Source organism: Sorex fumeus, unplaced genomic scaffold (assembly GCF_029834395.1).
Source record: "Sorex fumeus unplaced genomic scaffold, SorFum_2.1 ptg000101l, whole genome shotgun sequence".
NCBI classification, from domain to species: domain Eukaryota; kingdom Metazoa; phylum Chordata; class Mammalia; order Eulipotyphla; family Soricidae; genus Sorex; species Sorex fumeus.
In genome coordinates this window covers 229,732-245,864 of record NW_026606158.1, presented here as the reverse complement: position 1 = coordinate 245,864, position 16,133 = coordinate 229,732, and the positions used below count along the sequence as shown (strand labels likewise).

Here is a 16,133-nt window from a genome sequence, read left to right as displayed (position 1 = left end):
CAGATCTCTGCCTAACACCATGTACAAAGGTTAAGATCAAAATGGATTAAAGACCTCAACATCAGACCGGATTCCATAAGGTACACTGAAGACAAAGTTGGCAAAACCCTCCATGACATTGAAGCTAATGGTATCTTCAAAAATGTCATGCCACTGGCCAAGCAAGTGAAAACAGAGATAGATAAATGGGACTATCTTAAACTAAGAAGCTTCTGCACCTCAAAAGAAACAGTGACCAAAATACAAAGACAGTTTACAGAATGGGAAAGGATATTCGCCCGATACCCATCTGAAAAGGGGTTGATATCAAGGATATACAAAGTACTGGTTGAACTTCACAAGAAGAAAACATCCAACACCATCAAAAAATGGGGCGACAAAATGAACAAAAACTTTCTCAAAGAAGAAATCTGAATGGCAAAAACGCACATGAGAAAATGCTCTACATCATTAATCATCAGGGAGATGCAGATCAAAACCACAATGAAATATCATATCACACCACAAAGACTGGCCCACATCCAATAGAACAAAAGCAACCAGTGTTGGCGCGGATGTGGTGAGAAAGGGACCCTCCTTCACTGCTAGTGGGAAAGCCGACTGGTTCAGCCCTTTTGTATGAACGATTCTCAAAAAATTATAAATTGAGCTCCCATTTGACCCAGCAAAATCACTCCTGGGAATATATCCCAGAGAGGCAAAAAAGTATAGTCGAAATGACATCTGCACTTGTTTGTTCATTGCAGCACTCTTTACAATAGCCAGAATCTGGAAAAAACCTGAGTGCCCAAGAACAGATGACTGGTTCAAGAAACTTTGGTACATCTACACAACAGAGTACTATGTAGCTGTTAGAAAAGATGAAGTCATGAAATTTACATACAATTGGTACTACATGGAAAGTATCATGCTAAACGAAATGAGTCAGAAAGAGAGGGATAGACATAGAAAGATTGCCTTCATCTGGGGAACATAAAGTAACAAAATAGGAGACTAACACCCAATAATAGCCAAGATAAGTACCAGGAATTTTACTCCATTGCTTGGAGGCCAGCCTCACATGCTAGGGGAAAAGGCAGCTCAGATAGAGAAGGGAGTAACAAATAAAGAGTGTTGGGAGGATCCTCCCAGGATGGGAGAAGCATGCAGAAAGTGGACTATAGACCAAACATGATTGCCACAATGCCTCTTTTGCAAACCACAGCACCCAAAAGGAGAGAGAGAACAAAAGGGAATGCCCTGCCACATGGGTGGGGTGGAATGGGGGTGGGGATGGCGGGTGGGAGGAATACTAGGATCTGTGGTGGTGGAAAATGGGCACTGGTGGAGGGATAGGTACTTGATCATTGTATAATTGAAACCCAAGCACAAAAATTTGTAAATCTACAATTGTACCTCATGGTGTTTCACTAATAAAAATAAGAAAGAAAGAAAGAAAGAAAGAAAGAAAGAAAGAAAGAAAGAAAGAAAGAAAGAAAGAGAGAAAGAGAGAAAGAGAGGAAGGAAGGAAGGAAGGAAGGAAGGAAGGAAGGAAGGAAGGAAGGAAGGAAGGAAGGAAGGAAGGAAAAAAGGAAGGAAGGAAGGAAAAAAGGGAGGGATGCAGGCTGCAGGCTTCTCAGTCCTGAGAAGAGGAGAATGGGGTGGGGGCAATGCTAGGCTCAATCAGGTTGTGTTGGGCTGGGCTATACTGGAAGCACGGGGAGGAGTTAAGAGCAACTGCTCTTGCTCCAGCTCTCTTATCTCTCTTGCCCTCTCTCGCCCTCTCCCTCCCTCTCTCTCTCCTCTTTCTCTTCTCTCTCTTTACTCTCTACCTCTCTCCCTCCTCTCTCTCTTTCTTCCTCTGTGTTTGTATGTGTGTGTGTGTGAGAGAGAGAGAGAAAGAGAGAGAGAGAGAACAAGAGAGATGAGAACAAGAGCGATTTGGGGGATCTGCAAGTCAGGACTGAGGTGAGCAAGCAATCCCTTCTGCTGGTGGGATTTGAACCAGCCAATCAGTGTTTAACTGACCCCTTCCTCCCTCCACTATGAACTGTAGCTGGAAAGCTGAGAGATCATCAGGCTCATGCACCCATTGGGCTAGAGACCTCAACTCCTCCCAGTCACCCCCAATACACACACACACACACACACACACACACACACACACACACACACACATACCTCACCCCAGAGGCTGGGGATGTTTTGGAGCCTTTGTGGAAGTCCTCAAACGGCTTGTTTCCCTGCCCTCACTGAGGAGGGCTTGGGAACAACCATGCCTAATTTTTTTCAATTTTAATGGCATGTATTTTTCAAGTCAGAACAAAGAGTGATGTTATTTCGAAAAGCGACATAGCATTCCACTGAGTGAACGTTCCAAATTATGCACAACTCTAAAAATAACTACATATTTAACCCCCTGAGATCCATCCTCATCAGTTTTTCACCTTTAGAATAGCTCTCTCCCACCTCACTTCCCCCCCTCCCAATAAACAACTACATATTTATACCGGCACATTTGTTTACTTGTTCAGTTGTTTCATTAGGATCTACCCCGTGAATAAATTGAATAAATTCTTCAATATTTTAGAGTCAAGACCTTAATGGTAAACACGTGAGGAAAGTTTGCTCGGTGTACATTTTGTACCCAATTCTTGTTGTGCATATAAAATGCTGAGGGATTCCGCAATAACAGCGTACAATGTTTGCAGATTCGGCAAACAGCTGCTTAAAAAAGGGAAGAACATTAAACTCCTTTAAAAAATAGTTATGAAAACAATCATTTTTATGCTGACAAAGCAATTTTACAAGGATGAAGACAGAACTCACATGCCATTTTTTGAAGTTCAGTAGAATGAATAAATTTTTATTCTTTTCTTTTCCTAGAGAGGGCAAGAGAGATTATGTTTAACCACAAATGGCAACATCTCTATGCTTGGAGCATTAACAGCAAAGAAAATCTAAATATTTCAAAGTCTCACCAAGGAATTTTTTGTGCATTTGTGCTGTTATTTTTCTAAGGATTTCAGTTTTGCTTTGAATTAAGACATTCAATCCTCTTACTTTCTTTCAACTAAGTTTCAGATCCCTGGGATTCTGTCTCATTCAACATTGTCTCATTCAGCATTGAATTATGAAAATGCTTTCCCTTGCTTTAAGAATGTCTTGGATGCTTTAATAAAAGATTGAAATCTGTTTACTAATTTGAGGTGTAGGTATTCAACTAGAAAGGAAAAAAGGACATGAATTCAAAATTCAAATTTTGATTCTTGTTCTTTAATGTATTATACAATTTGGGGTAAGCCACTCTCCTTATTTAAGTCAGAATATTTCTCTGCAAGATGAGGGTTTTCGTAACACAAAGCTCGTATGATTAAGTGAGGAGACATCCCTGAAAGTGTACAATATACCACCTGAGTAAATAACAGGGCATCTACAACTGTTAATAGACAAGATTGATTTGATTTTCACAAACCTTCGTCTTCTTTGCATCTTTGATTTTCTATTTCTAACCATTATATCCCTTCCTTTGTTCTTATTGCTGTTGCATGATTTCACCTGTTGCATGATTTCACCTTTTGCATGTAGTCACACGTTTGACTACAGTACTTACATACTGGGCTATGGGGCATCAGAGAGTTTACTTTGTTTTGGCACCAGGGATGGCAGTACCACTGGGTCACACTCAGCACTTGTGCAGGGATCAAACTCATGGCTTCACTCTTTCAAGACAGGCATTTTCCCCTTCAGCTATAGCAGGGTCCCTCTTCTCAACATTTATTCTGAGTTTGGTCCCCTCTTACCTCCTTTCCTTCCTGTGACTCTATTATTTTACCAGATAGCTTCCCCATTTATGTGTTTGTGCCGTGCCCTTCTTTCCCCCCACTTATGTGATTTTTTTTCACCTGTCTTGGTAAAGAAGTGAGAAATATCAGAGTCTTAAAGTCAGGAACCAGGGCTGGAGCAATAGCACAGCGGGTAGGGCGTTTGCCTTGCACGCGGCTGACCCAGGTTCGATTCCCAGCATCCCATATGATCCCCTGAGCACCGCCAGGGGTGATCCCTGAGTGCAGAGCCAGGAGTAACCCCTGGGCATCGCCAAGTGTGACTCAAAAAGCAAAAAAAAAAAAGTCAAGGACCAAAGTGTGTGTGTGTGTCTGTGTGTTTGTGTGTGTGTACCAAAGTGTGTGTGTGTTAGCTTGTCTTTTTTTTTCCCAAAAGAAAACTGGCTGCAAAGAGGTTATAAGAAGGTTATAATCACAGAAGATACTGCCTTTGAAGTTGGTCCCTTATCATTCCAGCTCTGCTCGCTGCTTGCTTTGTTATAAACTAGAAGAAACTTAGGGGAATCATGCCAAGTAAACACTTGACTGACAAGAATACAGTTTTCTTAATTAGCAATTATGAAGAAAACATACATTTTTTAATTTGGAATAAAACTTGACAGCTAACATAATTCTGCTTACCTTGATTAGTGAAGCAATTTGCTAGAGTTTTCCAGAGTGCAGACTCATTTGGAGTACAAAATAGACTGAGCAATAACTCTCAAAATCAGATTTGACAAACAGAATTAGCTCTTAGAGGCTTAATGGGCAAGATACCAGTTTTGAAATTAAACTTGGTTACTTGCCACCTGGGCTGGAGCGGTTGCACAACAGGTAGGGTGTTTGCCTTGCACGCAGCCGACCAGAGTTCGATTCCTTCATCCCTCTCGGAGAGCCCGGCAAGCTACTGAGAGTATTCCACCCCACGGCAGAGCCTGGTAAGCTCCCCGTGGCATATTCGATATGCCAGAAACAGTAACAACAAGTCCCACAATGGAGATGTTACTGGTTCCCGCTCTAGCAAATCGATGAACAACGGGAGGACAGTGCTACAGTGCTACCCCTTGAAATATTGTCTGAACTCTGGGCTCAAGGATCACTCTTTGCAGGGATCCAGGCAGTACAAGATATGAATCCAGGTCAGCTGCTTGAAAGACAAACACTTTATCCACTGTAATATCTCATGTGCCCCTCTATTTTTTATTCACTTTTCTCTTTTCATTCATATAACTATTTTTAAGGATCATAACCATATTAAAGTAGCTATTTTGAATCTCCAAGTAGAATATCAATGCACAGTTAACAGATTCTCCTTCTTCAATGCATTTTTATGATTAAATATAAATCCTATGACATCGTAGTTGGTTAAACCAGTGGTTTTCACTGGTCTACAGACCAAAAACACCACTTTTCTAAACTTTAAAATACATTATTATAAATAATAAATAATATTTATTTTATACCCTGCATTTATCACTGTTTCTTGCATACACTAAGTTGCATTAACTTAAGATATAGAATGAATGGATACATTCATTCATTAAATAAAAATGTTTTCATGATATAATCAGATATAATCCTAGAACAAGATTCAAATAAAGGCTTGTGTAAGAAAATCATTCTTTGGAGATTTCAAACACATTTATTCCTTTTGTTTTTCTTTTTGGGTCACAGCCAGTAATGCACAAGGGTTACTCCTGGCTCATGCACTCAGGAATTACACCTGGTGGTGCTAGGGGACTATATGGGATGCTGAGAATCTAATCTGGGTCAGCCACATGCAAGGCAAACGCTCTACCCGCTGTGCTATTGCTCCAGCCCCCAAATACATTTATTCTTCTGCCTAGACAATCTTTTACTCTCTCAGCGTAGTTAACTCATTCTTCAGAGATCAACTGAAGATGCACCCTCCTGGATAACAAGTTTTCTAAAGTTGGTTGCAAGAGATTAAGTCTACTTGCTATTCTTAATTTCAATATTACATAGAATAATATATTTGCTTATGTTTATTTCGATCATTGCTACTAGTCTCTGTGTTCAATGGAAGAAAAACTGGAATGAATTAACTCCTAATATATCCTAAGAAACTCTTAGAGTATTTGATATGATTAGACATTTATGAATGTATTTATTAAATGCAAAAAATATAAACTATAGAGCAGATGCTATACTGTATTGAGTTCCATTGGGTTGATAGAAAAAGTCAATCATCACTATAAACTGATTTCTCAATAGGAACACTTAAAAGAGAAAATCAAGAGGTTTAAATATATGCTGAAAAACTCAAATATCAAATATTAAAACTATCAAGTGATAACATGAGAACTAACCTACCAGAAAGAATATCAGACTCCAGATTTACCTATCTGATAAGAGATTTAGAGAAAGAGCTAGAGAAGATTGAGAACAAAGAGGAAGATCTTTGGTATTGTCCATAACATGCATTCAAGAACTTCTGAAGTGACTGGAGAGATAGTGTACTTGCTTTTCATGTGGCCACCCCAGTTTCAAACCCCATAACTGCATATGGTCCCTGAGCACTGCCAGGAGTGATCCCTGAAAGTATAGCCAGGAGTAATCCCTGGGCAGCATCAGGTGTGGCCCCAAAACAAACAAAAATAACCAAAAAAGTGTGTACATAGAGTACATTTGCGTTTCACTAGCTTAAATATCAAGTGGAAGTCCAAGCAAGTTACAGTTTTCAGGGGATCATAAATGTGTAGGGAAACCTACTCGCTAGAGAAAAGTGATTTATACTCAATAAGGGAGTGATCTGGACAGTTGTGAGCCCTGAAATTGTGACATTAGGTGTGCAACCATAGCAATTGATGGGGAAAATAGAAAGTTAGCCTGTCTCTGGAAGTTAATAAAGCAGTATGAAGAGAGTATCTTGCTTTTGTCCCATATATATGATGACTGGCCCAAAAGGTGCTCCATTTTGAAGTAATCATTGATTTTAGAAGGTAATCAAGATGCTAAGAGAAACATAAGGAAGTCACGTGAAAACAACTACTGGAATTGGTATATGACAAAGACTATCACAGACAGAACAAAACAGAAGTCAGTGACTGGAAATGGGGAGGAAAATCAGAATATGATGCAATAAATAATGGTGAATAAACAGTTACCACAAACTATATGCAAAAAACAGGCATTATGATTCAATGAAACTGATGTGTTTTCAAATGTGCAACTTGAATATATACTCATTATACTAGAATATTAAGAGGGAGGTAAATGTTACTGAATATTGAAGCAACTGTTTTTTTTTTCCATGAATCACCATGAGACACAGTTACAAAGCTTTCATGTCTGAGTTTCAGTCAATCAATGATCAAACACCTATTCTTTCACCAGTGTACATTTTCCACCACCAATATCCCCAGTATCACCCCCCCCCATCTTTCTCCTCCCCTTGTCTCTATGGCAGACAGTTTTCCTCTTCCTTCCTACTTTGGGGTATTATGGTTTGCAATACAGATACAAAGAGGCCACCATGTTTGGTCCTTTATCTACTTTCAGCACACATTTCCATCCCGAGCAAACCATCATTGACTTAGTGATCCCTTCTCTATTCCAGCTTCTCCCCCAGTTCATGAAGTAGGTTTCCAACTATGGGGCAATCTTCCTGGCCCTTGTGTCTACTGTTCTTGGGTGTCAGTCTCAGAATATGTTATTTTATATTCCATAAATGAGTGCAGTCATTCTTTGTCTGCCCCTTTCTTTCTGACTCATTTCACTTAGCATGATACTCTCCATAGCCATCCACTTATAAGCAAATTTCACGACTTCATCTTTCCTAACAGCTGCATAGTATTCCATTGTGCAGATGTACCAAAGTTTCTTTAACCAGTCATCTGTTCTCAGGCACTCAGATTATTTCCAGATTCTGGCTATTGTGAACAGTGCTGCAATGAACATATAGGTGCAAATGTTATTTCTACTGTGGTTTTTTTGCACCCCCAGAATATATTTCTAGAGATGGTATTGCTGGGTCATATGAAAGCTCAATTTTCAGGCTTTGAAAGAATGCCCATATTGTTTTCAAAAAAGGCTTGACCAATCGGCATTCACACCAACAATGAAAGAGAGTCCCTTTCTCCCAACATCTGCGCCAGCACTGGTTGTTCTTGTATTTTTTTTTCTGATGTGTGAAGCAACTGGTTTTTAGTGATTGCTTGAGACTAAAGAAAAAAATTTGAACTTGATCTTCTCAACATTACAGAGACTATATCATATGTAAATTAGGATAAGAATAGCAATATTGGCAAGGCAGTGGCTAGAGAGATAGTACAACAGGTAGGGCACATGCTTTGCATGTGGTTGACTTAGGTTCAATTGGCCAAATTGGTCCATATTGGTCTGGGAATTCCAATGGTCCCCCATGCTCAATCAGGAGTAATTTCTGACTGCAGAGCAAGGTGTAATCGCTAAGCATTGCCTAGTGAGGCTCAAAACAAAAAACAAAAAAGCAAGAAGAGCAATATTCTCTACAAGGTTAGTGGAAGACTTAAGGAAAAGCAGACAGAGAGATAGTAGAGGGATTAATGCATTTATTTCCCCTCCAGATAGCCAAACCAATTTCAATGATCTGTATATAGTCTGTATATAGCACTGTATACAGACTATTCAATGATCTGTATATAGCACTGTATATAGTCCTCTAAACATCACCAAGATTAAGCCCTAAGCACTGATCCAGGAATAATCCCTAAGTACTTCTGGGTGTGTCTTGCCCCATATATAATGGTGAGAAAAAGGCAAAGAACTGTTCCCTAGTTTGCATAAGAATATCGTTGAATTTTCTATTGAATTTAATAATATACTGAATTTTAGGTAGGAATTTTTAATATATCAATAAGAAAACAATTTCATTATAAAAAATACTGAGTATGTCTTCCTTTTGAGAAGAAATACAATAGAAATATGATCATAATGACAACTAACATGCCCACATTATGTTTCAAAATCCAAAAAATCATTCCAGTGTATTACCTTTTATCACATGCCTCCTCCTCTTCCATTTATTATACCCATAAAAATCACTGTCACTGTATCACTGTCATCCTGTTGTTCATCGATTTACTCGAGCGAGCGCCAGTAATGTTTTTATTCCTCCCAGCCTGAGATTTTAGCAGCCTCTCCTTACTCGTCTTTCCCAACAATTGGAGGCTCTTTCTGGGTCAGGGGAATGAGACCTGTTATCGTTACTGTTTTTGGCATATCTAATACACCACGGTGAGCTTGCCAGGCTCTACCCATGCAGAAGGGATACTCTCGGTAGCTTGCTGGGGTCTCCATAAAAATAAATATAAAAATGTCACATATTTTCTTCCATATTCTCTTCTAACTTCAGATATACTCCTTTCTTTTTCATGTTCAGTTTCCACCAAGTCTGCTTTTTATTGAATGTTACTCTTTATAGTACACTGCTACAAACCTGGGAGGTGAGATGGATGTTAGGTGTCTACCTTACCCTCATTCTCCACCCAAAGTAGGCTTTTAAAACAGCTTTATTAAAGTAAAATGAACATGCCTGTGCATACTTTTAAGCCTAAAGTGTTCATTTTTAAAATATGAATGCATGCCTGTATATTATTGTGAAACTGTCAACACAAGGTAGTAAACATATCAGTTGCCTACAAACGTTTCATCACAATTGTTCCACTCTTGTAATTCCTCTTTCCCATCCCTCCAGATCTATTCCTAAGCAACTACTGCTTCCAATCACCACAGGTTGGTTTTTAGTTTGCAGAATTCTCTACAAATGGAGTCACAAAGTATAAGTTTTCTTGCTGTCATAGCATACAATTGAAAGTACATTTGGTTTGTTTTTAATTTTTATCTATTACAAATAAAATTGGCACAAGTATTCATGTACAGGTCATTGAATGGGGCCATATCTCAAGTAAAACATTATATGTATTTACATAAACTTAACTTTCTACTTAAGAGGCAGGGCATAAAAGTGGCAGATTGTTTGGGGGAAATTGATTGTTTTTGTTTGGAGGGTCACACTCTGCAGTGCATAGGGCTTATTTCTGGCTGTGTTGTTAAGAGATCACTCCTGGCAGTGCTTTAGAGAATTTTATGTTCTGCGATCAGAACCCAGGTAAGCTACATGCAATGCAAGCACCCTACCCACGCACTAGTTCCTCAAGAGAGATCTAGTTCCTCAACACAGAAAAAGAATGTGTGTAGAAGAATCAGCATGTCCAAGAAACTAGTGTTCTATATTGAATGAAGTCTAAAGACCATCTTCCTAGAAGATTGGAAATGCTTTATTTGTTTTTGTTTGCTTGGGTTGGGTTAGGGGTTTTTTTGTTGTTGTTGTTGTTGTTTTAACTTTTGATTGGTTATTTTTGGTTTGGGGGCCACAGTGATACTTTAGGCTTATTCTTGGCTCTGTGCTCAGGGGGTCACTCCTGGCATGGCAGTATTTGGGGGACTTATGTGGTGTCAGGGATTGAACCAGAGTCAGCAGCATGAAAGGCAAGTGACTTAATCCTTGTACCGTCTCTCTGGCCCTGGAAAAGCATTTTTAATTTCCCAATTCCAACTTATCTCTTATGCCTAACTATTTTTGCCATAATGATCAAATTTCTGTGTCTTTGTATGATTTTGTGCAAAATTGTATTCCTTGATTTTTTTCCACTTGACAAAGCCTTTCCCATATTTCACAACACAATTTAAGCGTCTCTTTACAGGAAGGGATTTTCTGTTCCTTCCTTTCTCCTAATTGATAGGGCCACTTCTTTTACTTTTTTCTCTTTTTTCACCCTGTGGGTTCAAACCCATGATGATTATTGTTGTCATATCACTTCCTCTTACTTGAATTTGTGAATTTGTGTTATTTATGGCTAAAATTATGTCTCATTTGCTTTCATTTAATCATTTTTTTTTTTTTGCTTTTTGGGTCACACCCGGCAATGCACAGGGGTTACTCCTGGCTCTGCACTCAGGAGTTACTCCTGGAGGTGCTCAGGGGACCATATGGGATGCTGGGAATCGAACCCGGGTCGGCCGCGTGCAAGGCAAACGCCCTACCCACTGTGCTATCTCTCCAGCCCCTTTCATTTAATTATTTAGATGTTATAATAGTCATGGCAAATTTTATTGCTACTCTCCATCCCATTACAAAAAAAGAAAAGCAAGTATTGCTTATAGTCAACCAACATAAATTAGACATTTATGTCAATTGTATTTTAAATAGTTGCAATGGTAAAATATTTAACTTTTACCTTTTTCCTTTATTTTAGAATAATCTATAAAACTATTGCTAATTTTTATTTTTAATACATTCATCAGAAACAAAGTATAGGTATTTAAATGTTGTACTTAACAACCATAGTATATTACTATCCAATATTATCTCCGTAAACATGAAAATCTGTAGAGCATGGCTCTCAGTCTTGTCTGGTTAATTCACATCCCATGTAGAAGAAAACATGAGTATGTAAGGGAACCAGGCTCTTTTAATAACTTCCCGTTTTGCTTGACTCCACCTTCACTATCTAGCCTTTCTCTTTCTTTTTGTGGAAGTAAAATGATTTTTAGAATTCATAGTGGTCATTTTCTTCAAGAGGACATTTCTAGAGGGAAATGCAAGATCATTAAGGAATCTAAAACTTTGGAGTGGAAGAACTCGAAATGGTGTTACAGGACAACTATAGAATTTCTGGTAAACTTTTAATTTATTCAACATTTACTCTCTTATGGACTAAAGCATCATATTGACAGTCAATGAACCCAATTTTATGGTCAATGAAATTAGAAGAGTAAGTGGTGAAAGGGGGTATTAAGCTTAGATAGCAGTACCTTTTATCTATCATGTATTCAAAATATCAAATATGAGATTAAGATTAGAGTTGCCATGATTTTTGTAAAGCCACTGAGATGGAATTAAGTAAGGAACTGAAATGAACTGTGTTGAGAAGATAGTAGTTTTCAGGAATGAACAGATAGGAATGAATTTTGCCTGGAAGTTGATTAGCTAGAGAAATTTTTTAACTGAGAATTTAAATCTACTTCATAATTTCTATGGGCATGTTGAACTCATTTAAACTTTTAGTGTTAGGTTAAAGCAATGTTTCTCAACCTTTTTTCTGCCATGATCCCCTGCCAACCTTATTTCCTTTGTCTGGTCCTCTTATTCTGCAAGCTGTCCCCTAGTCTGGTGTTAATGCCTCCTCCCCATTTCACTGGTGGCTCCCTTGAAATAGCCCCATTTCACTGGGGGTCACAGGAGCCACAAGACTCCAATAGGGAAAAAATGGATTAGACTAAGATAGGCAAGAAATGAGAAGATGATAATAGCTTTCAAGGGTGTTTATGGAGGTAAGAGTCAATATTTGGTTATTTAAATATAAATATTGTTGCTTTATCCCATCACTGTGTTGTTAAGTTACTGTTGCTCTGTACCAAGTACTGGTGAAACTATAGTGAATGTGTTAGAGACAGATACTCCGTCAGAGAAGGCTGATTAACAAGGTGGAATGGAGATGTGCTCACTTATCATTTGATTGATGCCTTTTCAATTTTATAGATTTTAAGGCTTGCTCTTGCAATCCTTTTCACATTCCCAACTTCATTCTAATTCCTAACTCCATGGTTGCCTGTTAATATATGTTTTCAAAGCCATTTTCATTGATACCTTGGGCTTGCCATTTAGAAGGATCTTCTGCTTTAGTTTAACCTGCCTTCACAAGTTCTCTTTGAAAGGATGATACCTTTTCCCTTTTGATTTTTTCCCCCAGACTTTAGAAGACAGTTGGTTCTTCTGAGTCCCATCGCAATTGCTGCGGTCTCTGTTCTCACTGCCTGCTGGATCACTACTACTCTCGGTGAGTCCTTGGTCAAATGTACTTGCAGGGGCTGGAGTGATAGGACAGCGGGTACGGTGTTTACCTTGCACGTGGCCGACCCAGGTTCAATTCCCAGCATCCTATATGGTCCCCCAAGGGCCGCCAGGAGTAATTTCTGAGTGCAGAAGCCAGGAGCAACCTCTGTGCAACGCCTGGCGTGACTCAAAAAGCAAAAAAAAGAAAAAAAAAAAAACTTGCAGTCTTTGCCAAGTTTGGTAAGAAGAAGTGAAAGCAAATAATCTAGACCAGAAGACAACTTAAAAGTTTGAGTTAAAAAAAAAAAAAAAAAAGCTTGAATGCATCCTTTGTATGTGGGAGACCAGAGCTCAGTTCTCAGTACAGTCTGAGAATTGCAGAGCCGTGAATAGCACCAAAGCAGTGACAGATGTTCCCCTCCCCCACAACCCCTAACCGCCTCTACACACACACAAATCCTTCTCCTTAGGACTACGTAACATCTGAGGCCAGAGAAATAGCAAAGCAGATCAGGTGCTTGTCTTGTTAAGTCTTTGGCAACCTATATGACTTTCCAAGCTCCACCAAGAGTATGGAGCCCAGGAATAAGCCCTGAAAAACACTTGTTGTGATGCCAAAACAAACAAAAAGACTAACTACCATCTAAAAACGCATTCTGTGCATTCGAAGAATCAGATTATTTTTATTTGGGGAGTTTCCTTTTTATAGGATCAACTTTTTAAAGCGCAAAATAAAATTTTGTCATGTAACATGATAGGTAATAATAGCATAAATCACAGTCCTCCCATTGTTCATCGATTTGCTAGAGCGGACCCCCGTAACGTCTCCATTGGATAAATGTTCCAAAAAATAAACTCTCGCAGGTAAAAATGCCTTTTAATATTAGAAATTTTGGGAGCTGGAGCGATAGCACAGCCGGTAGGGTGTTTGCCTTACACGTGGCCAACCCGGTTGGAGTCCAAGCATCCCATATGGTCCCCTGAGCACCGCCAGGAGTAATTCCTGAGTGCAGAGCCAGGAGTAACCCCTGTGCATCATCAGGTGTGACCCCAAAAGAAAAAAAAGATTGGAAATAGTGTCTAAAAAATAGAGACTAGAGAGGAGTATAAATCTTAGAACTGTTTGGATAAAAGTGCATTTTAGAAACTCAATAAGTTTAAATATCAAATTTTATCTTAAAATATCCTGAGTAAAGTGAGATGTGTATTATTGGGATCACACTAATTTAGTTGAAAGAATGACAAGATGGTAGCTGAGACATTCTTAAGTGACATAAGATCACAGTAGAAGAAAAATATCTCCATATCAATTTCTACTTAAGTAAATAAGTTTCAGTCAGATTTCAAACAGCTTTTTTAAACCTCAGGATATTTCAGGTATATGTGTGGCATATATATTAAATTTAATATGTGGTATGCATATTAAATTGGGCTGCAGCAATAGCACAGCGGATAGGGCATTGCCTTGCCCTATCGTGTTCAATTCATCCGTCCCTCTCGGGGAGCCTGACAAGCTACCGAGAGTACCCTGCCTGCATGCCAGAGCCTGGAAAGCTCCCCATGGCATATTTGATATGCCAAAAACAGTAACAACAAGTCTCACAATAGAGATGTTACTGGTGCCCGCTCAAGCAAATCGATGAACAATGGGAGGACAGTGCTACGTATTAAATTCATTAAGTTAATTCTTAATCCTTATCATCATTATTCTTTCAATTAAACTTATGTATGATTTAATTTCTAATTTTTTGGTTAAGATTAATAAAACTTTTAATAACAGAATTTTGGACATTCAATACTCCAAATCCAAACCATCAACAGTCTCAACATACCAAAGGCTCAAAGTTCTTTCTCTCTGAGCAACCTACCTCCTTAGAAAACTCATTTTTAAAATTTCACTTGTTATAGTTTGGGTGAAGTTCTTAAACTAATGTTAATTTCTGGTTTCCATGAGTACGTAGTTATGTCACCTCTAAACCACCAAAATATCCAAGACTTTGACACTTATTAACGTAATCTTCAATTCACCTCATTTTCTTTTCCCACTTCTCCTTCCTTTGTATCCTTGTTTTTATAATCCAGAGTGATGGGTTAACCATAATTTAATACCTTCCATCCCTTATCTTGGTACTCTCTATACCAGATATTAGTTCGATCATTTAATATTTGCCCTCCAACTTATTTTGCTTAAAATGATAAATTAAGTTGCATCAAACTGCATGTTTTTTTCTTATGTCTGTATAATATTCCATTGTATAGATGTACCACAACTTCTTTAACCATTTCTCTACCATTGAACATTTGGGTTGTTTCCATATCCTGGTTATTGTACTAGGGGCGGCAATAAACATAGGCGTGCATATTTCTTTAAGTTTGGGGTGGAGGACTAGGTGCCAAGAAGTGAAATGGATGTGTCATATGGGATTTCTATTCTTAGTTTCTGCAAAAATTTCCACACTGTTTTCCATAAAGGCTGACTCAGAAAACATTCCCATCAACAGTGAGTGAAGTTTCCTTTTTCACCAATCTCAGTCAGCACTGGTTGTTTCCTGTGTTCTTGATGCATATTTTTACTGGTAGGAGATAATATCTCGTGTCATTTTGATTCAGATTTCCCTGATTATAATTGATAATGACCACTTTTTTGTATACTTAGTAGCTATCCATTTGTAATCTTCATGAAGCGTCTGTTCATCTCCTCCATTTTTTGTGTAGGATTTTAGAGAAACAGTATCTCATACTTTTCCATTTTTTAATATTTATAGGTAAAGGCCCTCCCGTTGATCGTCGATTTGCTCGAGCGGGCCCAGTAACGTCTCCATTGGAGACTTTGTTGTTACTGTGTCTGGCATATCCAATACTCTCGGTAGCTTGCCGGGCTCTCCGAGAGGGGCGGAGGAATCGAACTCGGGTCGGCCATGTTGGCCGCTTGTAAGGCGAGCGCCCTACCCGCTGTGCTATAGAAAACTCTATGGTTTTTATTTGGGGGCCACACTCGGCAATGGTCAAGGGTTACTCCTAATCCTGCACTCAGGAATTACTCCTGGTGGTGCTCAGGGGACCTCATAGGATACAGAGGATTGCATCCAGGTAAGCTGATATCAGGCAAATGCCCTACCCACTGTACTACCACTCCAGCCCCAATATTAAACTCTATGGATAGAATATAAGTTAACAGTACAAAGAATATCAACAATTAGATAAGGAAGATAAGGATATCATAAAGTTCGTTTCTTAAGTCATTATTTTTTGTCTATGATTAGTTATTTATGTTTGAATTTCCTATGAAACATCATACTCTGGATGGGCCAGTAATATTTCTAAAATCTGTCTTTAGAAGATAAATAATTTGGAACTAGAGCGATAGTACAGCAGGTAAGGCATTTACCTTGCACACAGCCAGGTTCAATCTCCACATCCCATGTAGTCCTCCAAGCACCTTCAAGAGTAATTTCTGATTGCAGAGACAGTAGTAACCCCTGAGCATCACC

General features: G+C 38.8%; 1 protein-coding gene across 2 annotated transcripts in view; it reads left to right on the top strand.

Moving 5' to 3' along the window:
• The first annotated feature begins 11,376 nt into the window (after positions 1-11,376).
• CD163 (CD163 molecule) overlaps positions 11,377-16,133 on the top strand; it is a 44,375-nt gene continuing 39,618 nt past the window's right edge. For both annotated transcript variants that reach the window (XM_056134725.1, XM_056134724.1), the window contains exons 1-2: positions 11,377-11,484; positions 12,560-12,646. In XM_056134725.1, coding sequence (XP_055990700.1) covers positions 11,454-11,484; positions 12,560-12,646 — 118 coding nt within the window. In that variant the 5' untranslated portion in view covers positions 11,377-11,453. The remainder of the gene's footprint in view (positions 11,485-12,559; positions 12,647-16,133) is intronic.